The following is a 25692-nucleotide window of genomic DNA, read 5'->3' on the forward strand; positions in this document are numbered from 1 at the left end:
AATCTTGAACAATACCTGCCCACACCAGTGGGAAAATAAAAAATAAAAAAAGGGCAAATAGAAATAAAAATAAAAATAAAAAATAAAAATAATACAAAAAAAGACAAAAACGACAAGAGACAAGGCAGGAAAACAAAACAAAACACAGGTGTCTATTATAAAAAAAAGAAGTATATCAACTGGTTACAACATGCTTTGGTGCTTCTCTTCCATTAACTCATATTAATTCAAATATCTTAACTCGGATATTTACCATATCAACATCATTATACCTCCAGTTTTAATTACCTATGGTTATTTAAACATCCTTCATCCTTAGCTACGCCAAAGAATTAATCCATAACACATGCTGACAATTCATTTACTTATTTGTAAAATCCTCTATTATCATCAAATCCTCATGTCCTATTTTAGCTGGACATCCATAATATTTAATTATATCATATATCATAACATTTTCCCAGTATTGATTAACATTTGATTGTATGTATTTTATTTAGTTTTTTTAATAGTGATAATTATTGTAGTTAATACTCTTTATGTATAATCTAAAAATGTTTTCTCATATCCAATTGTTAGTTATCATATCAACTCCACATTATATACATTACTATCAATATCAATTATTATTCAACTATATCTGTTACAAAAAAAAGCAATTAGGTTTAGCTAGTTTTCAATTGTATTCTTCAATCTATCAGCCAGTTCCAAATTATATATATTACTATCCATATCAGTCATTATTCAGCTATATCTATTACACATTAAGGTAATCAGATTTAGCTAATTTTAAATTGCGTTCTTCCATCTGTCAGCCAGTGTCTCTCCAATAGCAAAATCTTCTCAAACCAATTGCCACGCGTTGGATAAATTTACCAAATGTTTTCATAAGCAAATCCAGACAAAGATATTTTCGCACCTTTGGACTCTGAATGTCAGTGATGAAATAATAATGTTGTCCCGGGCTTGTAAAATTTTCCAAATTAACTTTAATTCTCAAGGGTGGATTTTCCATTCCTCCTGCACTCTGTCTCTTTAAATGAGTCTTCTTTATAGCTCCCCCCCTCCTTTCTTCCTCTGAGATAGACCAGACACCATTTCTCATATTTTCCATTTGTATTTCAGGAACATTTAAACATTCAACAATCTCAGTTTTTACTTCATATTTTAAAATCAGATTATCCAATTTTCTTTCCAGCCTTTGATAAGAGTCAAAAAGCTCTCTACATGCGGAAAAAAGAATCTGGAATGAAATCTTAAAGGTATTTTGAGACGCCATGATGTGTCGCAGTTAAAAATTGCAAGCTCTTTTTTTTTTTCCACAGACTTCGAAGCACTTTTCTTAGTCTCTTGCAGGCTGTGCCATCTTATCTGATCGTAAACAGAGCCAAGTAATAAAGTAATAAAAATGTCAAATCGTGACGGGCTAATTAGTAGAAAATAAATTTTACGATCCACTTAGGGAGAGTCAGAGGGGGGAGGATGTCGAGGAGTTTCTTGAAGCATTTAAGAAGTAAAGTAGCCACCAGCCATAAATCCATTAAAAAAAACCAATTCGCCGCTAAATTTTCCTATTCTTTGGTTTCAGTTAGCTTAAGCTTTTAACGCGGACAGTCTCTCTTGGATAATAAAATCAGCTTACCAGATGACATCACTTCTACCATTCTTAGGGGCAACCTGCAGTTTCAGTTAGCACACAGCTAATCCAGAAAGGAATTGGCACGAGGAGTTAATACCCCCCCCCAGAGACTTGCGGGTGTCTCTGAGGTCCTGGGTCTCTCCTCACCTTCAGTGTCGTCTCCGGGACAGCTAGAGTTCAAAGAACCCGTCCAAAAATCCTTCGGTATAGAGGAATTTCAGGAGTAGCCTGAAACTCCATCTTCTCACTGCTAAGCCCCGCCTTCTTCCGCTTCCCAGTCTTTTTGAGGTGCAGCCCATCCCTTGCCAGAACCCCATCATAGAGATAGTATAGACCATAATCCAGGAATCCAAAGTTTTTTTTGATGACACAAACCCTTTAGCTATTGGTTCATTTCTAGAATTCTTTGTTCTCTTATTGGATGTTGACCTTTTGTTTGCCTAATACTTGTGCACCTAAGTCCTAGACTTTCTTGCCTAGCTGCTTGTAATCACTCAATATTGTTTTCAAATCCTTTTTTGTGTCATTCATCCCTACATGTAGTAGTAGAAAGGGGTAGTAATCTGTGGGTTTTATAGTATTTTAGTTAGGTTCTCAGCTACATCTTTGATTTTAGCTCCAGAGAGATAACATATCTCTCTGGATTGACTGTCTAACCTACAAATGGCTGATTCTGTTCCCTTGAGAATTGAATCTCCTATCACCAACACTCACTTTTTTTTGTCCTTGGGAGGTTTGGGATATTTTTCTATCTATCACAGAAGCATTTGATGGTGCTACTTTATAGGGACATTTAATGATGCTTCTTTTCTATGTTTCTGCATGTTTTCTTCCAGGGAGAGTACATGAAATCGATTGCTTAGCACCAGAGGGCTTGCATTAGAGTGGGTTGGGTTAGACGGGGGTTTTGTACAAGGTTTGTATTTTCTTTGAATGATATGTTTCCATCTGTCTTCTTTTTTCTCTAAGGGATCAATTCTTTTAGAGGTTGTTTGATCATTGTTATGTTCAATTTGGGCATGTTCTTCTTGCAAAGTTTGGGTTTTCTTATTTTGTAGGTTGAGTTTCAGAGTGATTAGAGTTCCCTCTAAGACCCTTTACTTTTTCTTCTATTAGCTTGATTAATTTACATTTAGTCATATACAGTTTGGGTATTCAATAGGCATAAGTATGTACATGGAACATGTTTTGCAGATCACAATAGCATCAGTTTCTTTTTCCATGAGTGGATTTTAAAAAAATTGAAAATGAAGTGTAGAAGGTTTTACCACAGATTTTTAAAAGAGAAAAATGTCCAATTTAGAATTTTGATATTCTAATAGATAATTTCAAATTTCATATTCGGGGGGGGGGGAGGGGAGTCTAGCTAAAAATTTAAAGTTCTAACAGTTAAAAGTGTCTAGTTTAAGGTTTTAAAGTCCTGTAGTTCAAAATTGTCTAGTTTAAAAATTTGAAGTTCTAGCAGATCATTTAAATTGTCCAATTTAAAAATTTTCAGTATTGAGTAGGCTTAAGTGCGAAGTTCGTTCTTAGTCTGTACTGGAATGTTCTATAATTATTCCTTTCCTCCCTTCTTTCTTGTGATCCTTTCCCTCCCTGCCTTCTTGTGGGGTTAATTTATCTCTTTCTTCTCTGCCTTTATATGTTCTGTATTTGCTATTGTCTACTTGCCTTTCTTTTTTTTTTGCCTTGTGTCCTATGTTGTCTTTTTATCCTCTCTTCCTATTTGCTATTCTCCTGCCTCTAGCAGGCATTCAGCTCTCCCTACTTTTCTCAGTTAATGGCGTTCCCACCTTCCTCATCTGTTGGTCTGCTGCACTGCTCTGTTGCCATTCTTAGTCACCTGATCCCTTTTGCTGAAATGCTCCACCACAATCCTCATCCTCCGGTTCCACCAATCTCTACTGTTGCTTTCCATGCTCCTCTCTGCATTGCTCTCAGGATTTGCTTCACTGTGCTGCTCCTTGCTGCTAGGTCTTCTTTCAGTTGCGCTGCCTCAACTCTTGGCTTCTCAGCCATGTGGCTCCCGTTTGCACTGTTTCTCCCAGCAAACAGGACTGCCTGGATGGCCTAGTCACCTGTCACTATCAGATAATTCTGGGCAGCTGCAATCCCTATAACTTCTCAGTCTTTGGACAAGCTGGCTAACTGGAGAAATCTGGACTAGGCTGACTAGCAATGGTTTACTGGGGATTAGGTAGGGGAGTCATTATCCTATCCAGGAATGATGAGGACTGAAATGAGAAAGGAGTACAAAATGTAACCAATTTTGTTGTATTTATTTTGTACAATGACAATATACGAAGTTGCTCCTGGAAGCATGAAGCCGAGCAAACAAGCCTGAAAATGATGAATGAGACTTCATCGAAACATCGCCAAGACACTTCCAATTTTATGTGGGAGAAAACCCGAATAACCAAAGATAGATAGATAAATAGATAGATAGATATAGATATAGATATAGATATAGATATAGATATAGATATAGATATAGATATAGATATAGATATAGATATAGATATAGATATAGATATAGATATAGATATAGATATAGATATAGATATAGATATAGATATAGATATAGATATAGATATAGATATGGATATATATGAGGATACAGACACACACAACACACGCACACACAAGGATATATGGGGTATCTTGGCTATTACCAGCAATAAGTTTAAGAAGCTGAATTACGCTAGACTGGAAACACCTTGACTATAGTTTGCTTCTGGCCAAAATTTAAAATACCAGCTTTTATTTACAAAAGACAACTTATTTTCATACTAATCTGTTTAGGACTGTCACGGGAAGTTCAGTTTATGCTTCATCAACAAGCAATGGGAATATATTTGAAGCAATGGTAACATATTTGAATATATTTGACAATGGCAAGTGCTAAGATTAAAGATATAGATATATAGCAAGGGTTAATTCTGCAAAAAAAAGTCTTCTGCATGTCTAATTTTAAAAAAAATCACAAAGTTTCATGAAATTGATTTTGGTTTTTCTATAAAACTTAATGAGATTTCTCTATTATTCATCTGTCCATTTGGAGTGGGGAGAGAGTACTTAATCCAGTTGGTGCAGGCAATGGCTTCATAAGGATTCTCCATCCTGCTTGATATGAAAACCGGTGTGCTATAGTGGTTAAGATGCAGGTGAAGCACCAGGAAGAGTTGTTAAAGTTCACCCTTAGCCATAAAAGCTCACTAAGTGACTTGAGCTCTTCCAGTCCTGTTTAATTCAGAGTTGTTTGGGTGGGGTGGGGGAGAATAGAAGGAAATGGTATGAATATTATAACAAGCTCCTGGATGAAAAGACATTATAGTATACAATATCCTTGATTCTTTTGTTTCCTGCAGTGGGAACTTGGAACACAATCTTCAGGACAATTCTCTCATGTTGACAGTCCCCCTGATGCATGAAGTGGATTCATCTATCACTGGGTACAAAAGTGATCATTTATTTTTTCTTTTGTTTATAAACAAGGATAGAACATTTCTCCCCCCCCCCCCCCGCAAGTAATTTCTCAGACAGTAATATTAGTGCTGATTGCTGTCCTTCTCATAGAAAGATTACAGACTAAGAGATGACTTCTGAGGTTGAGTTAGATATTTTTATTCAGATCCACTAGACCAATATTTAGGTCAAATATTCTGGGATACTACCCATGAAAAGGAGGTCATGCTGTAGGCCTGTCTGTTTAATTTTCCATAATTCTGCTTATGTTTTCTTTTCTGTTTTGTGATAACAGTACTTAGCAAAAAGATATCAAGTTTCAAAATTTTTTTAGGAGAAGCAACTAATTTGTGCAATTAAATAAAATGAGGTCATATTCACATTCTTATATATTCTGTCTTTTCCTTCTTCAGAATAGTGTCCCCCAGTTCTTTTATTTATGGCGAATCAGTGGCAGCATCTCAGTTTACAAAGCTGGAAGATTTTGAGTGTCATTTTCAGGACTTAAATTTTACTCTTCAGGTAAAAGAATTATGTAGCAGAAGCATGTTTGCTAGTGGGCTTATCAATATCCCTAGGATTTTGCTGGACATAATGAATACAGGCCAATTGATGTATGTTCTTTACTGCAGTACAATAAATGGTCTAGGATTTTGTGATCCTTTTGAAATGCCTTTTTTAAAGTCAGGCCTACTTTCTGTCTTTGATTGGCATGCTGAACAGAGATCATAATAAAAAAAATTGTCACCAGAACAAAGAAAAAAGGATTCTGGCCTAAAGAAAAAATGGAATAAAATTAAGTATCTGCAACTGCTAAATATTCCTCCAACCAGAAGTAAGTTCATTAAATTCAGTATAATGTACCTTTATGTAGATGCTGTCAGGCCTAGAAGCCATATTTTGAATTGGGCCTTCATACCTGCCACAATTGAAACGGTGGGGAATTGGGAGGGGGGATTGTATGGAGCCTGGTGGATGTATAGCCATAACAACATTCCTTTCACAGAGAGTCAATGACAACTTGCCCCTGAACCTGCATGGGAGTGATTGGAAGATGTCTCCAGTTGGGAAGGTGTCTAATTGGACTGAGCTATGGACATGTGGGTGTGGGGCAGGGTCTTGAACTTTCAACTGGGTGGGGAAAACCTGGAAGGACGCAAAGGCCCCAACCGGCCAAGCTTGAGTGAAACTGATTTGTGGTGCAGGAAGCAAAGAGTGGGAGCTTGGCTTTCTGCTCCATGGTGGGGGCATTTCTCCCATACTTGCTGCTCCTCCCTGCTGACTGGCTGCATTTTCGTCAGTCGGGTGCCAGCTGCTTGGACGCTGGCTCAGCAGACCTCTGCAGGATGAAGCAAAGGAAGCTCTGGAGGAATCTGTCGAGGGGGGAGCCCCCCTCCACAGATGCCTGCTGGGCCAACAATTCCTCACCAGAAGCAGTGCAGGGGGAAATCCCCTCTGGCCAATCCAACTACCTAGCAGACCTGTAGAACTGCATGAAACCCCTGTAGGTGCTCCCAGACTGGAGACTTTTGATCAATGCCGTTGCCAGAGGAAACTCCACCCCAGTGGAGGTTGGCTCCATATAGGAGGGCGCCCCATCTCAGCAAGTTCCTTGTTTCCTGCACAGGTTCCTCCACCTGCAAAGGAGTGGATGGAGAGCCAACAAAAGAGATGCCTGCTCGGCCAATGGCTCACCACTAAGCCCACCATTGAGGGGCAGTCACAGCCTCTACATGGTGCTGAGCCCCCGATATAGGAAAATTAACCCAACAAGCTATAGAGGATCCACTCCTTCCTCTAGCTCAAGGGAACATCATCCAAAGAAAGCCTACCAACCCTAATCGAGGGAAGCAGAGAGGATGACAACCTGATAAGTGGAGCCATTGGTTCCTTTATGATCAAAGCCCACTTAGTAGTGCCAGAGACGAGGACCAAGAGGAAGCAGAAGCCATCATAGATACAGGGTGTACCAGATGCCTAATCATCCTCCCCATAGTCAAGCAGCTAGGCATTTGCACCAGATCCCTAGCTCGCCCATCCAGTTTGAGGAAGTTGATGGGACCCTAATAGGTGGAGCCCAAACTACCCTCATCAGACTAGAGATGGGCCTTCACAAAGAACTCCTCCAATTTGTTATAGCTCTAAAAATGTCAGAATCAATCATCCTAGAACTCGCCTGGCACAACAAATGGGCCCCAACCATGAAGTAGAAAATGGCTATAGAAAACTGACAATATGGGTTGGCCTGTTGCCACCTGTCAAACCTGATAGCTGTCAGGAGGATGCGCCCCCCAGCGCCCCCATGGAGGCTGAAACTGCAGCCTCAGCCACAGAAAGGGTACCAGGCAGCCAGCAGGTGCCCAGAGAATACAGCGACTTGTCAAGGGTGTTTAGTAAGGAGGATTGCAACTTCCTCCCTCCTCACCTCCCAACAGACTGTGCTATTGAATTTGTATCGAGAGCAAAGTTGCCAAAACTGAAAATGACCTCCATGATCTCCAAAGAAATGGAGGTGCTACGGAGATACATAGATGCTAACCTAGCATGCAGCTTCATAAAACCAGCAAAATTCAAAGTCGTGGCCCCAGTGCTATTCAAAGAGAAAAAAGATGGGAGAATGAGACTTTGTGTGGATTTTCATGGAATTAATGACATGTGCATGGAGAACACCTACCTCCTCCACCTCATGAAGGATCTACTTGGACACCTAGTGAAAGGAAAGGTGCTATTCTGTGTATTATATATTTATTTAAGTTACAACAATATTTACAAATATATACAATATTTTCTCATTTTAATATAGATCTTGCATATTCCTTATATAGTAACTTTACATCTATCTTCCAGCTAATTGTACCATATATTTCAAATTTTATAATATTTCAATTCTTCTCTATCCTTTAATTCTATGGTTAACCTATCCATCTCTGCACACTCAAGAACCTTTCTTATTATCTTTATGTTGGAAGGAGTGTTGTTCTGTTTCCAGTTTTGAGCAAAAACAATTCTAGATGCTGTTAATATATGCAGTATTTTGTATTGAAGTTTTTTACATGTTTCCCCTTAATGTCCCTAATAAGAATAGTTCCGGTTTCAGCTCAATCTTTTGTTCTGTAATTTCTTCTAACTATTTCTTTACTTTGAGCCAATAATGGTAGAAAGTTCCTTGTTTGTAGCTGCATCTCCAGCATTCAGGCGAACACTTTGGAAATATTTTGGGCAGTCTTGCCAAGGGTAAATGCCAATGATAAAACATTTTGTACAGGTTTTCTTTGTAGGCTGCTGACATTGTTAATTTGTAATTTTTCTCCCATAATTTTTCCAATGTTCTAATTCAATACTATAACCAAAATTTTAGCCCAATTTATCGTTTCTTTCACTGTTTCTTCCTCTGTTTTAAATCTTAAGAAATAATTATATGATTCCTGTTGTTCTCTGTAGAAGCCTTATTGTTCTAGATCGTTTTTGTATCTTGTCCTGATTTTTAGGTATAGACACCAGCTTGTCTTTATTCCTTGGCTCTTTAACTCTTGGTCAGATTTTAATTTCCCTTGCTCATCCAATAATTCTTTGTATTTCACTATCTTGTTTCTTTCTCTTATAACCTGGAATATAGCAGGTTGGTCCATCCCATCAAAAGACCAACTCTTTTTTGACTATATATAACAATTTGACATCCTCTTCTTGCAGGAAACCTGGGCCTCCACAGAGATTCAGTTAGATGGCTATTGGGTTAACTCAATTCCGGCTGTCCCAAGCAAGGTGCGGGTGAGAGATAAAGGGGGTATTGTGACATTAGTTAATACATCCTTGCATTTTAAATGTGTACCACTGCCACCTTTCCAGCTATGGGTTGTAACTACATTACTCTTATTTAAACTTGTGGAGATTTTGCTTTTTAATATCTATATTCCTCCACTTAATAAGAATAATGTGATTAACAAGATTTGGGACAGTATAGAAGATTTTATTCTTGGCTGTTCAGCCAAATTCCCCAATGCTGCAATAATTATAGGGGGGGGGGGACTTAAACGTTAGGTTAGGTCCAAATGATCAAGCATTACATAAGCAGTTTAAGATTCACTATGATGAAAATGTAACAGGAGAATCTTTGCATGCTAGACAATTTAAAGACCCTAAAGCTAATCGGACAGGCTTATGTGTAAGACAAATGACTGAACATTTGGATCTTTGTATCCTTAATGGGTCCCCATGGGGCGACTTCCCAGCAGAATATACTTATCGGGGAGCAGGAAGAAAATCCACAGTTGATTACTGGATAATATCATATGACCTCCTGAAGTTCTTACAGAAGATGGAGGTAGACTCACGATTGGAAAGTGATCATAATACAATACTCCTTACTCTCACATTGAATCAGAATTCTCTAAGGGCAGGCACAGCCTATCTACCTACCCAGGTTAGAGATTCAAAATACCCAGGTAAAAATTAAATGGAACGAGAAAAACGCTAAGGAAGTTACCAAATGGATGTTAGCCCCTGAAACCATAGAGTTACATACATCTCTACTAAGAAATAACTGTGGGGGATCTTACCTAGAGGGGTTTGAATCCTTAATTTTAAATTTGAATTCGGTTCTCAGTAACAGATCACTAGCTCACCCCAAAATGCTAGCTTCAAAAAACAAAAAATGGTTTGATAGAGATTGCGTTCAACTGAAAAAGATATATAATGAGGAATACAAGAAAAGTAAAAGTGCCCCCTCCAAGGAGCACACTTACTACTTAAAGCAGCTGAAAGCACAATATAAGAACCTTCTAAAAGAAAAGAAAAGTGCGGCCCTGAAGGAGTCTTGGCATAGACTAATTACGGCAGTCAGGACAAAAAATACATCCCTTTTTTGGTACACCACCAGGGGACTGGGAAAACCTCCCCTACCCCCAACAAATCAGGTTCCGATTCATGCCTGGGAAGAGTATTTTAGGGAGCTTTATACAGATCCTGACTATGTAACCAAGGAGAGCCAAGCTAGTTTGGACCAAACTCCTTACTGTTACACCAGAAGAGATATCCCGGTTGATTGGAGCCCTAAAGGCTAATAAGGCACCCGGAGCTGATAATGTCCTGCCAGAAATAATTAAAAAGAATGCCAGTTGGTGGGCTCCACTTTTAGCATCACTGTTTACATTTATAGACAAAACAGGCCACATGCCTAGAGATTGGGGAGTAGCAATTATCATACCAATTTATAAAAAAGGGAATAGAAATGACCCAGGCAACTACAGACCCATTAGTCTTCTAAGCGTTATTAGTAAACTGTATGCCAAACACCTAAATTATAAACTTCAAGATTGGCTAATTTCAGGGGGGATAATCAAAGATGAACAAGCCAGTTTTAGAGAAGGAAGATCGACGGTGGATCATATCTTGGTACTCCACCATTTAGTACAAAAATACACACATATAAAAAAATCCTCTCTTTTTGTGGCCTTCCTGGATTTTAAACAGGCCTTTGATTCAATATCCAGGATCACCTTCTGGGAGAAGTTAAAATGCACCACTATCGATAAACACATCCTCAACTTCATACAAAAATTGTATGCCAATTCCACTCTGAAAGTGAGGTGCAACCCCCAAGGGAGTTTAACCAGCTCAGTAAGGGTACAAAAAGGGGTACGGCAGGGTTGCATCCTGTCCCCCTCCCTCTTCAACTTCTATATTAATCCCCTGATTGATCTTTTACAGAACCCTGATTTCCATCCTCCTAACTAGCACAACGCAAAGTGCCAATTCTCTTATATGCTGATGACGGCGCTATCATTTCACAAACCCCCATAGGACTAAAGAGAGCAATTAGGGCAACACTCAGCTATTGCAAGCAAAACAAGCTGGTCCTTAACTTCGATAAATCAAAAATTTTAGTTTTTGCTAAAAGACCAAGCCAATACTCATGGAAATTAGAAGGATATAGTTTGGAACAGGTTAGAACATTTGGTGTGGTTTTCCATTCGCTAGGGACATGGAAGGCACACTTGGATCACACATTGCAAGTAGTTAATAGGTCCTCAAATGCAATCAAACATTTCTTTTATACAGGTGGAGGTCAGTTAGTACCTGCTGCCTTAAAACTTTTTGAGGCCAAAACATTGGCACAAATTATTTACGGGGCTCAAACAGGAATCTTTGCAAAGAGAGACTTGTTAGAAACCATACAAACAAAATTCCTGCGAGCCATCTTAACTGCACCCAATGGAACTCCAAATGCCCAGTTAAGAATTGAGACAGGCATGCCTCAAATTCAGGTAAGAGCCTGGAAGATAGCAATAGCAGTTAGCAATAGCAGTTAGACTTATATACCGCTTCATAGGGCTTTCAGCCCTCTCTAAGCGGTTTACAGAGTCAGCATATCGCCCCCACAGTCTGGGTCCTCATTTCACCCACCTCGGAAGGATGGAAGGCTGAGTCAACCTTGAGCCGATGAGATTAGAACCGCTGAACTGCAGATAACAGTCAGCTGAAGTGGCCTGCAGTACTGCACCCTAATCACTGCGCCACATCGGCTCTAATCATTTATTGGCTTAAAATGCATTTCTTTCCAGAGAGACTGTCCCCACTAGGGTTGACTGACAATTTCCCTTCCCCCTGGAAACAAGCAATTGATCACAAGCTGGGCTCTTATGGGCTCTCACCATTATTCTTAATGTCCCTAGGCTTTGAGCAAGCAAAGCAAGTAGTAATTAATAGAATGGGGGACATGGAGTTCCAAGAAGAACTAAATAGGTTGCTTCTCCACAATAGGGGCAGAATCAAACAGGGTATGTGGGAATCGGCAAGATATGTAAATGACCTGATCTCCCCAAAACAAAGAATAGCTTTCTTCAGAGCCAGATTTAACATTCTTCCTTCAGCACTCCTCCAGAACACCTATAGCAGAACGGGTTTATATATATGGTAAAGGAGAAGTGGAAGATAATTCACATGTTCTATTACACTGTGAGCTATACAGAGCTTGTAGGTCTGCACATATTCTCCCCTGATTAGAGAGATTGCCAGGGAGGGCAGACAATTTTTGTCTAGGCTTTCTCCTCCAGGACACTAACCCGGTTACCACGTATGCAGTGGCAAAGTTCTGTGCTGCTGCAATGTCCATAAGAAAAAAATTGGCTACAGAAGTATAGTACCATCTTGTACCAATTATCTGGACATACCTCTAACAATCTTTGGACCATAATGTTATTATCCACTTCTACTGTCAATACTTTTTAATTATATTTTAATGTTAGTATTTTTTAATATAGTGTAAAAACTAATGTGTATTGCTGGTCTTTGACCGTAATAAAGATTTTACTTACTTGCTTGGTTGCTTGGTTGCTTGGTTGCTTACTTACTTACTTACTTACTTACTTACTTACTTACTCTATCTTGTTTACGTCTAATACATTGGGATATATCATTACTTGGATAGTTGATAGCCAGATTGGAATTTTCATACAATGTTTTTTCTTAATTTTCTCCCAGGCATATAGTAGGGTATCTCTTACTAAGTGTCTCTGGAAATATGAGTGTTTTTTGTTTTTTCCCTCCCAAATAAATGTGTGCCAGCCAAGTTGAAGGTTGTGACTCTCTATTGTTAGTATCCTTTTATTATTTAGGTTTATCCAATCTTTAAACCAAATCATGGCTGCCTCATGATAATAAAGTTCCCAATCTGGGAGTCCAAAACCTCCCTTATTTCTGCTATATTGCAAAAGTTTTAATTTTATATGAAATTTCTTCCCCAGCCAAATAAATTTTAGTGTTATTTTATTTAATTCTTCAAAGAATTTGTTCCCTAATTTTATCAGTGCTGTTTGGAGGAGAAACAAGATTTTAGGTATATTCATTTTGATTGTGGCAATTCTTCCAATTAGTGATAGTTGTAATTTTGCCCAATTGTCCAAATCTTTTTGTATTTGTTGTAATAATTTATTATAATTATCCTCTTTTATAGAGGAGCCTTTCATCGTCAACCAGATTCCAAGATATTTTACTTTCTTAGCCATCTGGATCCCCAATTTCTCCTGTGGCTGGTGATTGGAACTGCTGGCTGGAAGGGGGGGAGCAGAGAGAAAAAGAGGAGTAGGTAGTGTCTTGCGTGCCTAATGGCATGTGAATCATATCTCCATAAACCAAAATAGTAATAATACATTCTGGATTAGTGCGCTTGAAATTGTGATTTTATTTATTTCAAAATGACCAGTTTACCTCAATGTAATAGCTGTCTTGCACCTGTCTTTTGCAGTACTCTTTTCAAATTTGGATACTGTCCCCTTTGTAAACAAATTACTAGTCTACATAGACAGATTACCTATCTAGAAACTCTAATCTGTGCTCTCCAAGCAGAAATTAGGTGTCCAATTCGACCATTCCACTCTACAGAGATGCCACGCTATCAGCCCCCCCTATCGCAAAGATCTCGCAGGAGAAGAGCAGTCTGGACAACCGTGGGATCTGGCAGGGTGAGAGCTGTGAACCATAAACACAAAGCTTTTGCTGTGGCCCAGCGTAATAGATATAGCACCTTTGCTGACCCTAATGGGGACACTAAAGAGACAGGTCAAGGTAGTTGTGGTAATGATGACTCAAATAAGCAGGAGATCGTGGTTCAAAATGAAGAACTTACTTTGGAAAGGTGAAATGGGGAACCATGTATCACACATCAGTCGCACAAGAAAAGCAAGGTATGCAAAAAGAGAAGTCACCTTCTGGTTGGTGATTCAATCATAAGGGATGTAAATTTAGGAAAGCATATGGAGGTTTTAAAAGAGGTCAGGTGTCTGCCAGGTGCTACTGCCAGCAGAGACAAGAGGCGTATTCTTAAGATAGTCAAGAATGCAAGTAAGGACTGTGATGTTGATGCTATTATACATCTTGGCACAAATGATCTGTCCCCAAAAGATGTACTTTCTGTGAAGAATGATTTCCAGAGCTTGGGGTATGAACTTAGTAGTATAGGTTGTAGGCTTATCTTTTCAGAGGTTTTACCAGTATATAAGGAACAAAAAGGGAAGAGCCAGAGGGTAGCAGAGTTTAATGTGTGGCTAAAGAAGTGGTGTTAAAGGGAAGGCTTTGGGTTTTTTTGTGTATTGTGAGGGAAGACGCAAGAGCCATGGAACAGAGTGCAAGATCTTTATTAGGTACAAGATGACAGCGATTCGATTCCCTTGCAAACGGTCATGGTATTTATACTCTCCCGACAGCAACTGTCATTAACTGTCAAATTCACCAACCAATCACAGGCTATGCTGCATCCCAGCCAATCATGGCGCAGCATAGCCTGTTGCTGGCCTATACAACACTCCTTCCCCCCAGTTATTTGCATATTCAACACTCTAACTCTCCTTCCCCCCAATTCTGCGCATGCTTGGCTAAATGCGCATGCGTACAAGTCCTCATCGATGTTGCCTATCATGGAGGCTGGAGAGACTACATGGAAGAAAGGTCCAAAGAAGTCCAAGCCTGTCGGGTAACTTCGGGTGGACGTTGTGGTGCGTGGACGCTTTCTGTTGGCGGGGTGTGTGTGTGCTGCGAGCAGGAATGGCGGTGCGTCGCTTAGGTCGGCCCTTCTAATGAATCACTGAAAGCCTGGTGTACATAGGGAGTGTGTAGGCATATAGAATTGTGTATAGCGAGCGCGGTGTAGCGGCCATGTTTATGGTGAAGCAAGAGGCGGCAAGCGAGCGGCTTAGGATGGAGAGGAGGTTTGTGACTTTGGTGGTGTACTAGGTGATTTGTGAGCAGCCTTGTGGATGTGTAGAGGCGGTTTGTGAGCGGAGCCGGCTTTGGAGGAATGGCGGTGGCATGCGGCGGCGTTGGCCTTCCTGGGCTCCTCGGCTGCACGTTCGGAAGGCAGGCAGGTTCACAGGCAGGCAGGCAGGCAGTGGCCAGGTGGAGAAGCGGTTGGCTGCCTTGGAGAAGTGGTTGGCTCCAGGCAGCAGTCAGGCAGAGAGTCGGCCCGGCTTCCAGCTTTGGAGAACGCGGCAAATTTCGGCAGGCTGAGGCGACTCCAATCTCCAAGCAGCAGTGGCAGTTGTCGAACGCAGGGCGGTCCAAGCAGCAGCGGCGGTTGTCGAACGCAGGGCGGTTGGTCGCGGCGGTTGGTTCCATGGACCTCTCGGCAGCAGCAATACATGTGTGGTGCCGTAAGGACAGCTGGCAGGCAGGCAGGCAGGCAGGCAGGCAGCTTCAGCTGCGGTTGAGCCGTTGCGATCCGTAGCTCGTCCCTGAGCAGCGGCAGCGGCTCCAGCCGAGGTTAAGCGTGGGAAGCCTGTCCCTCTGACTGATGGAGGCCGCGCCTGAGTATCTACTCAGGTTGGCGGAAACCGGAGGCGAAAACCGGAGGTGGTGGCTACTGCTGCTGCAGCTCTGACAGGTCCTCAATGGGTTTTTTTTCCAGCGTTCGCGTTCGCTTGGCTGCGACTGGCTTATTGTCTTATTATTCCAGGCTCTGCGGAATCGCGATCCCACCTTCGTCGCCAGTTTTGTGTATTGTGAGGGAAGACGCAAGAGCCATGGAACAGAGTGCAAGATCTTTATTAGGTACAAGATGACAGCGATTCGATTCCCTTGCAAACGGTCATGGTATTTATACTCTCCCGACAGCAACTGTCATTAACTGTCAAATTCACCAACCAATCACAGGCTATGCTGCGTCCCAGCCAATCATGGCGCAGCATAGCCTGTTGCTGGCCTATACAACAGTTTTATTAGTCATGATGTCTGCAGCTAGTCCAATGAAAAACTGTACAAAAGAGATGATTTGCACCCATCCAAGAAAGGGACTGAGTTACTTGGCATTAAATTCACAGATTTTCTGGATAAACATTTAAACTGAACAGCGGGGACAGAGAATTAATTGATACAGAACATTTCTGTCCCCAGCAATCTAAAATTCATAGGATTATCAGTGCATGTAACACAGATGTTTGTGCAGGTAAAGATTATAACTCCTGCTGTCAAGCAAAACCAAGCATTTAATAGTGAGTGCCATACCATGCGCATAAATCATACAAGTGGCAAGAAAATAGGGGCAGTTAGGCATAACACAGGTTATGTAGACAGTAAACACAGAGTCAATCAAAATGGACTCAAATGTCTATACATCAATGCCCAGAGTATGAGGAATAAACAGGGAGAATTAGAAATTCAAGTAAAAGATGGCAGATACAATATTGTTGCCATTACAGAAACTTGGTGGGATGAAACCGACAAATGGAACTTACAGCTAGAAGGATTTAAATTATTTAAAAGAAATAGACCAAATAAAAGAGGAGGTGGAGTTGCACTATATATAAGAAATCTCTACAGAAATAGAGCACAACAATGATGAGAACTATCTTGAATGCATTTGGGTCAACATTAAAGGTTGTGGGGGAAATGACATTGCCATAGGTCTATACTACAGGCCACCCAACCAAGCAGAGGAAGTAGATGAACTTTTTGCTAGTCAGCTAACTAAGGTATGTAGGAAGGACACCACAATAGTAGTGGGGGGATTTTTACTACCCTAAGATAAACTGGGAAACAAACTCTGCACCAAGTGGAAGATCCAACAGGTTCCTAACAAACCTAGCAGACAACTTTGTTTCCTAAAAAGTAGAGAAGGGAATAAAGGGATCAGCCATATTGGACTTAATTCTCACTAACAGAGGTGAAATGAAGGTGTTGAAGCCATAGGAACCCTGGGGGCAAGTGACCATGCAATATTGGAATTCAACATTATGCAAACACAAGTGGTAGAACAAAGTGAAACTAGAGTCTTGGACTTTAAGAGAGCTAATTTCAATAAACTTAGAGATAGCTTGGGAAAAATTCCATGGATGAGAATCCTCAAGGGGAAAACAACTCAAGAAGCTTGGGAAATTTTGAAAAATGAGATTACAAAAGCCCAATCTAGCACAATACCAATGAAGAAGAAAAGTAACAGCTCCAAAAGAAACCAGCATGGCTGCATAAAGAACTCTCTGACAAATTGAAAGACAAAAAAGATAAGTATAAAAAGTGGAAAGGGGGGGACATAACTAAGGCAGAATATCAGCAAATAGCCCGAGCCTGTAAAGATGAAGTGGGGAAAGCTAAGGCTCACAATGAAGAAAGGCTTGCCACAAAAGTAAAAATTAACAAAAAAGCTTCATCCAACATGTTAAAAACAAGAAAAAAGTTAAGGAAACAATTGGTCCATTGCTGGGAGAAAGTGGCAAGAAGGTGACAAGCAATAGGGAGAAAGCAGAACTATTTAACTCATGTTTTGCATCTGTCTTTACACAAAGGGATAAAACAGTCCAACCTATCAAGCACCACAAAAATCAGATTAGGAACACAAGTTGAAATAGGGAAGAAAATGCTAAGTGAGCACTTGTCTACCCTAGACAAGTTCAAATCACCAGGACCGGATGGATTACACCCCAGGGTTCTGAAGGAACTGGCATACAAGATCTCAGAACCACTGAATTATATCTTTCAGAGATCCTGGAGCACCGGGACTACCAGAGGACTGGAAAAGTGCTGATGTGGTTCCCATCTTCAAAAAAGGGAAAAAAACAGATCCAGGAAACTACAGACCTATCAGCCTGACCTCAATACCAGGAAAGATTCTGGAAAAGATAATCAAGCAACGAATTAGCGAACACCTAAAAGCAAACAAAGCAATAGCCAAAAGCCAACATGGGTTTGTCAAAAACAGATCATGCCAGACTAATCTTATTGCATTCTTCAATAATGTGAGAAAATTAGTGGACCAGAGGAATGCTGTCAATATAGTTTACTTGGACTTCAGTAAAGCATTTGATAAGGTAGACCATAACCTACTCCTAGATAAAGTAGAAGAATGTGGGTTAGACAGCATCACCACCAGATGGATTTGTAACTGGCTGACCAACCACACTCAACGTGTAGTCCTCAATAGAACTGCATCTTCATGGAGGGAAGTATGCAGTGGAGTACCCCCAAGGCTCTGTTTTGGGCCCAGTACTCTTCAACATCTTCATCAATGATTTGGATGAGGGAATAAATGGGGAACTCATCAAATTTGCAGATGACACCAAGCTGGCAGGAATAGCCAACACTCCAAAAGATAAGCTAAAGATACAGAAGGATTGTCAGCTTCTGCTTTGCTATCGCTTCAGCTGCCATGAAACGGGGAGGGAGGGCATGGTATTTGGGAGGGGTTACTCATTGTGCTGGTGGAAGGTTCTGGAGTTCACCGAGTGATCGGCCTGCGCATGCGTGGGTGTTTCCCGCCAGGTCTAACGGCACTGACATTCCATCTTCATGATGCCTTTTGAAGTTATCTTGCACCTGACATTTGGAAGACTTATGATTGGGCTGGGACTGTGATGCCAAGGGGTGGGGAATGGGCTATTCTATATATCAACTGCTTTCGCGCCTAATTAATCAGACTTCGCTATGCATTGCCTTTAACCATTTTTAATTAGTAAAAGTACATTTGATTTCTACGCATGGAGTCTCATGGTCTTTCTTTCCTAATTAACTAATAGAGAGGAGCTGACAAGGATCTTGACAAATTTGAACATTGGGCACTATCTAATAAAATGAAATTCAATGGTGAAAAGAGTAAGGTTCTACATTTAGGCAACAAAAATGAAATGCACAGGTACAGTATAGGTGGTACCTTGCTCAGTAGCAGTAACTGTGAAAGGGATCTTGGAGTCCTAGTGGACAACCATTTAAATATGAGCCAGCAATGTGCAGCAGCTGCCAAAAAAGCCAACACATTTCTAGGCTGCATAAACAGAGGGATAGAATCAAGATCATGTGAAGTGTTAATACCACTTTATAATGCCTTGGTAAGGCCACACTTGGAATATTGCATTCAGTTTTGGTCACCATGATGTAGAAAAGATGTGGAGACTTTAGAAAGAGTGCAGAGAAGTGCAACAAATATGATTAGGGGACTGGAGACTAAAACATATGAAGAACGGTTGCAGGAACTGGGTATGTCTAGTTTAATAGAAAGAAAGACTAGGGGAGACATGATAGGGGTTGCCACAAAGAAGAGGGAGTCAAACTATTTTCCAAGGCACCTGAGGGTAGAACAAGAAGCAATGGGTGGAAACTAATCAAGGAGAGAAGCAACTTAGAACTGAGGAGAAATTTCCTGACAGTCAGAACAATTAATCAGTGGAACAGCTTGCCTCCAGAAGTTGTAAATGCCCGAATACTGGAAGTCTTTAAGAAGATATTGGATAGCCATTTGTCTGGAATGTTATAGGGTTTCCTGCCTAGACAGGGGGTTGGACTAGAAGACCTCCAAGGTCCCTTCCAACTGCTATTGTATTATTGTATATTGTAGTCTACAATTAATAATCTAATGTAACAGGTCTAGTTACTGATAACAATACCAATCTTAATCTAATATACCTTACCAATGCAGGTATAAGGGGTTATAGGAATTATAAATAGTAAGCTTTAAATATGTATACAATTGAAATCTCGATAAAAGATCATATATGTTTAAAAAATCCATATATTACCTTCTAATCAATTTATAAATATATATAATATTTCTTTTTCAATTAATTCTTTATAACTTATCAATATACAAGTTATATAAGATTCCAAATTTGATTTTTAGGTAAACAATTATACAATAAATAGTACATATACAAAACTCCTATACAGTTGTATCCCATTTGAAATCCACCCAAACATCAAGATGGCTAAAGAGTTCTTTATTCCTTAGTTATTACTATTGCACCAGCTTCTCTTCATCTCCTTGTATCTAAGATGTAGCCTTCCCTCTATTTAACACTGTCATTGTCACTTTCACTTCACTTCCACCTCCAGTTCTTGATGTCTCCATCCCCTTTCAAAAAACCTCTTGTAGATATTTTCCCAAACCGCAGTAACTAGTCACAGTCTCAATCAAATAGTCAGTCTGACTATAAATTTTTTTCAACAAGCACCAGCTCAGACTGTTTGTCACTCCCTCCTTCTGTCAATACCAATCTCAGTCTTCTCAAGGTTCCACTCCCACCACTAAAGCGCCGCTTTCTCCACCTTGGAGACTCACTTATCCACCAGCTTGTAGGTTTCAAAATCTCTGAAAAACAACACAGTATCTCACTCTGTTTCGTTGATCTTCACCAATACTTCCTGCTGCTTCCCTCTTTTTTCTTCCTCCTCCATTCGATCAAGCCATCATGTTTCCAGATCCAAACATAGTGGCCAGTCTCTGCCATGCTGGATTCAAGGGGTTCCTCTTGCTGTAACAAATATAGTTCATAATATAGTTTTAAATTTGATAATTTCAAACCTCCTCTCTCACGTACATCTTGCATTATTATTAGTTTTATTCTCGGCTTCCTCCCTGCCCATACAAATTTATTAATGCCCTCCTGCCATTCTAGCAAATTTGCATCTTTTTTAAAGTATTGATATCATTTGAAAAAGAAATAAAAATTTAGGTAGAACATTCATTTTCACTGCTGCTATTCTTCCCAACAAAGATAATTGTAATTTTTCCCAATTTTTCATCTCTGTCTGTATGCTGTGCCATAGTGGCTCATAATTATACTTATATAGTTTCCCATTTGAAGTTGAAATATAGACTCCTAGATATTTAACCTTTTTAATTATTTCACATCCTGTCTTTGTTTTCCCTAAATTTATTTTAAATCCAGACACTTGGCCGTATTGATTAATCATATTCATTAAATCCTTACTAGATTCCTGTGGTTGGGTTAATGTTATAACCAAATCATTCGTGAAAGCACGTACTCTATATTCTTGATGCCTAATCTTGATTCCCTGTAAATCATCTGATCCCCATATTTTATTCAACAATAATTCCAGAGTTATGATAAACAGTAATGGGGATAGGGGACAACCCTGTCTTGTACCTTTCTCGATTTTAAATGGATCTGTTAAGCTTCCATTGACTATGATTTGAGCTGTTTGTTCCTGATATATTGCTTTAATTGATTGTAAAAAGTGCTCTCCTATTTGCATTTTTTGCATTATTTTCAATAAAAATTGCCAATTCACTCGATCAAAGGCTTTCTCGGCATCTACAAATATAAGCGCAGCAGGGATTTGGTTACTCTTTCCCAAATATTCCAGTATTTTAACAATTTGTCTTACATTACTTCTCATTTGTCTCCCTTGTATAAAACCTGTTTGATCATTATGAATCAATTGCTGAATAATCAACATTAACCTATTCGCTAGTATTTTAGTAAAAAATTTATAATGTATGTTAAGTAATGATATAGGTCTGTAATTTTTTGGTTGACTAAGATCTTGATCCTCTTTTGGTATCAGGGATATGAAAGCTGTCTTCCAAGATGCACCTTCCCTTCCATTTGGATCTTATTAAATAGTTCCTTAAGAGGTTCTACCATTTCTAATTGTAAATTTTTGTAATAAGCCCATGTCAGGCCGTCTGTACCCGGTGCTTTCCCTACCTTTAGCTGTTTAATTACCTGGAGAATTTCCCCCAAAGTTATTGGTTGATTCAGTCTCTCCCTCTGCTCGTCTTTAACTATGGGTATTTTTTTCTTTATCCAGGTATCTATCTATATCTAAACCTTGTATTTTGTCATTCATGTACAATCCTGTGAAAAATTCATGAAAAACCTTTTGAATCTCATCCTGTTGATAGACTTCCTTCCCTTTATAATGTAATTTCGATATATTGCGAGATTTCTGTTTCTTCCTAATCAGATATGCTAGCCATCTAACAGATTTATTTGCATTACAAAAAGTGTTATGTTTTGCTTATAGCAAGTTAGTAGCCACCTGGTCTGACATCAGCATATTAAATTGCTCTCTTTATAAAGTAATTGTTTCTTTAATCTTCTTATCTCCTGGTTTTAGTACTAACTCCTGTTCTCTCTTCCTGATTTCTTCCTCTAGTTCGATTCTCCCCCCCTGTTTATGTCTATGTAACCTATTTAAATTTATTAGAACTCCTCTCATATACACTTTACTTGCATCCTAAACCATTTCCATAGATGTACCCTTATTCATGTTAAAAACAAAATATTCTCAACAATTTTTTACATTCATTAATATTTTTGTCATATCTAAATAAGTTTTCATTCAATCTCCAAGTCCTCCTTGCTTGTGTCCCAAATTTCAGCTCCATCCAAACTGGATTATCATCTGATAAAGCTCTGGAACATATCTTCGTCTTCTTTACCCTAGAAAGCAAATCATTGGTTGTTAGTATAAAGTCAATCTAGAAAAGGATTGATGTCTATCAGAAAAAAAAATGTAAAGTCATATTCTTCTGTGTTCCTTTCTCGCCAGATGTCTCTCAGTTCAAAATCATCCATCATATCAAAAAAGGACTTGGGTAATTTTGCTTGCGTTCGGATATTTTGCCAGAGACCCTTCTTGTCTTTCTTGGTATCCATAACACCATTCCAGTCACCCAATAATATGCAAGATCTATAGTCCCAATGTACTAACTTAGTATGGAGCATTTTATAAAATTTATCTTGTTGTTGATTGGGAGCATATATTCTCATTAGAAGTATCTTTTTCCCTTCTAAGACCAGTTCTATTGCAATATATCTTCCTTGGGAGTCTGCTTCAATTAATTTGGCTTTCATGTCCTTTCTTAAGTAAATAACTATACCATTTTTCTTCTCAGGAGTAGAAGCTACAAAGTGTTGTCCAAGTCTTATATTAATCAAATATTTCTGGTCAGTTGATCTAATATGAGTCTCTTGCAGGCAAATTATATCATTCTTAAATTGTTTCAAATAATGATTTATTTTCTTCCTTTTCTGTGGGGAGTTTAAACCGTTAACGTTCCAGGTGAAGAACTAAGTTGTCATCTTTAGCTCCCTGAAGCTTTTTAAGAGCCATCTGGAAATCCTGTAATTTGGCTTTCGGCCTGGTTCCACCCATTGCTTCTGAGCTAAAACCTATGAATTCTTGGATGGTAGTGTGTGTTTGTTGTAAAGCTTGTTGCTTTTTTAACTCTTGTTCCATTCGCCTGGTAATCATGTGAGTTTGTCTTTGCTCCTTCGCTCCTTCTAGTTCTGAGAGAGGAAGTTGGTCCAGCCTTGGTGATCCTTGCGTAGCTTGCTGTCTATCCTGTCTTTCTTGTTCTCTTTCTCTGGGTCCTGGAGGGGGGGATGTCCAGCCTTCAGTATATTATTATAAAAATCTTGAGATTTCCATACTGAGTTAAGATGATATCTTTGCCCCTGGTAAGTAACTGCTAGCCCAGCTGGGGCCTCCCTTCTGAACTGTAGCTGACGATTTTTGAGCTCATTGACTAAAAAGGCATAGTCTTTCCTCGATCTCAACATTTTGGGTGGCATTTCCTTCAAAACAGTCACCTCCTGATTCCCAATTTGAAGCTTAGTTTTGTAAGACTCTTGTAGTATCAAATTCCTATCTCTCGTAGCAAAATACACCACAATGTCTCTTGGGAGTTGCTTTTGTCTGGCGAGCCAGGAATTAACACAATATGTCTTATCAATCTGCCAATCAAAATCCCCTCCTGGCCGTCCCATCAATTGATCAAAGGCTTTTGAGAAAATCTGCTTCAAATTTTCTTGATTTTTCTCTTTGAGGCCTCTTATCCTTAAGGCAAATTCCATCTGTGTATATACTGCAGCATTATAATTTCATTTTCTGCATCACCAACCTTTTGTTGAACCATATCCAGTTTTGTTACCAGATTAATATTGGAATCACTAAGATCTTCCAATTTATCTTCAATTCCAGATACATAACCAGATAGGCACTTAAAAGCCTCTAAAATATCATCTCTAATTTGTTGATTCTGAATCTGGACCGAATTCATAAGTTCCTACAATAATTCCTTATGAGCAGCAGATACCTTTTCCTTTATTTTAATTTCCATCGCAGTAGCATGATTTTTTTAAGGCCTCAGCTAAGGCCACGCTTAGATCTTTTTGCAATATTTTTGGGGTCAAAGGCTCCCCTACAGGGATAGGAAGGGATTTGGGGGGGGGGGAGTAGTGACTGTAATTTAGTTCTGGGAGCAGGTGAATTACCAGCACTCTTCGAGACAATCTTTTGCTGCTTAGAAGCCATTCCACATTTAATCTTCTCCACCCAATTACTAAATCCATGCAAACGGCTTGTCCAGCAATTACTATTTAGGTTAGTAATAAATCACTACTGATTTAATGATCTTTAAATGTTCTGAGCTCCATAGAAATCTGTGGCTTCAGAGCCTGACCCCTCCTACAAAGCTGTTCGGCACCATTTTCTGTGTATTTCTAGCAAGTAGTTTGTCAGAAGGAATTCTTTAAAAAATGGAGTTAAAGTCTTAATACATACAATTAGAAGTTCTCCAGTATCAGCTCTGCCCGAGTTGGAATCAGTAATAAATCAATCCTTGAGCTGAGGGTGGACGTATGCCTTTGTTCTGCAAAAAAGGCAGAAGAAGTCCTTGACCCGGAGATTCACTATGTTACCAGGCGGCTCCATCCTTCCACCCCCAGATTTATGTTCTGGGGGGGGAGGGTTAAATGGAACTCTGCCAAAACACAGCTTACTCGCCTCTTCCTCCTATGCCCAGAGAAGAGGTAATCAAACTGTCAAACAGTTGATGGATACTGTTTAGACAGCTTAATGCAGCCAAGGATCCGTAGCTGTTAAAAATAACACCTCTCAGACCACGCCCATCCGGAAGTTCTGACTTAGCTCGGCTTTTCACCGGAGTATGAACAGAGCTGCGGAACACGCAAACACAATGGTGGAACAGTACATAAGAAGTTATGTGGATTACCAACAAGAAAACTGGGCAGATCTGCTATCATTTGCAGAAGTGGCTTACAACAATGCAGTCTATTCCAGCACCAGTTTGACACCTTTCCAGATCAAAGTGGCATGGAATTTGTTCCCATGCCAAAGCTACCCAGGGAGCCCCCTTCCTCTATGACTTTGACAGAATGGATGGAGCTGTTGAGAAAGGGGTGGGAAAATACGAAGAAAGCACTAGCGGATGCAGCTGACAAGTACAAAAGACAGGCAGATAAACACCAATCTCTGCAGCTCCCTTTCTGAGTGGGCGATCAAGTGTTTCTCTCAACTAAATATATAAGGCTTAGGCTACCTAGCAAAAAGCTGGGACCTAAATTCTTAGGTCCATTTCCAATAGTGAAAGTGATAAATCCAGTGACAGTTCAGCTTAGCCTTCCTCGCATATTCGGGAAAATCCATCCTGTTTTCCATCGCAGCCTGTTAAAGCCAACACGATTGAGACCTCAAACCCAGCCACTTTGAAAACTGGTGGTAGTGCAGGGGGAAACTCACTATGAAGTAAAAAAGATCATATACTCTAGATTTTATAAAAGCAGACTACAATATCTAGTTAATTGGAAGGGATAATCTTTGTCAGAGGCCACATGGGTAAAAAGTTGGGATGCAAAGGCAGATAGGCTTGTCAAGTAATTCCATGATAAGTACCCCAATAAGGCAAAGGGTCCCCCTTAGGGAGGAAGGGGTGTCTAATATATGATTTTTGATTCTTATGTTATTCTTTTACAGGGCACGCCTTTCTGATGAAGGGTGGCTCTGTCAGGCCTGGAAGCCATATTTTGAATTGGGCCTTCAGACAATTGAAACTGTGGGAAACT

The 25692-nt window shown here is 39.7% G+C and overlaps 1 protein-coding gene across 2 annotated transcripts in view; it reads left to right on the top strand.

The window, feature by feature from the left end:
* ITGA9 (integrin subunit alpha 9) overlaps positions 1–25692 on the top strand; it is a 615138-nt gene that overhangs the window by 442165 nt on the left and 147281 nt on the right. For both annotated transcript variants that reach the window (XM_032236787.1, XM_032236788.1), the window contains exons 21-22: positions 5008–5091; positions 5518–5626. In XM_032236787.1, coding sequence (XP_032092678.1) covers positions 5008–5091; positions 5518–5626 — 193 coding nt within the window. The remainder of the gene's footprint in view (positions 1–5007; positions 5092–5517; positions 5627–25692) is intronic.

Source organism: Thamnophis elegans, chromosome Z (assembly GCF_009769535.1).
Source record: "Thamnophis elegans isolate rThaEle1 chromosome Z, rThaEle1.pri, whole genome shotgun sequence".
NCBI classification, from domain to species: Eukaryota; Metazoa; Chordata; class Lepidosauria; order Squamata; family Colubridae; genus Thamnophis; species Thamnophis elegans.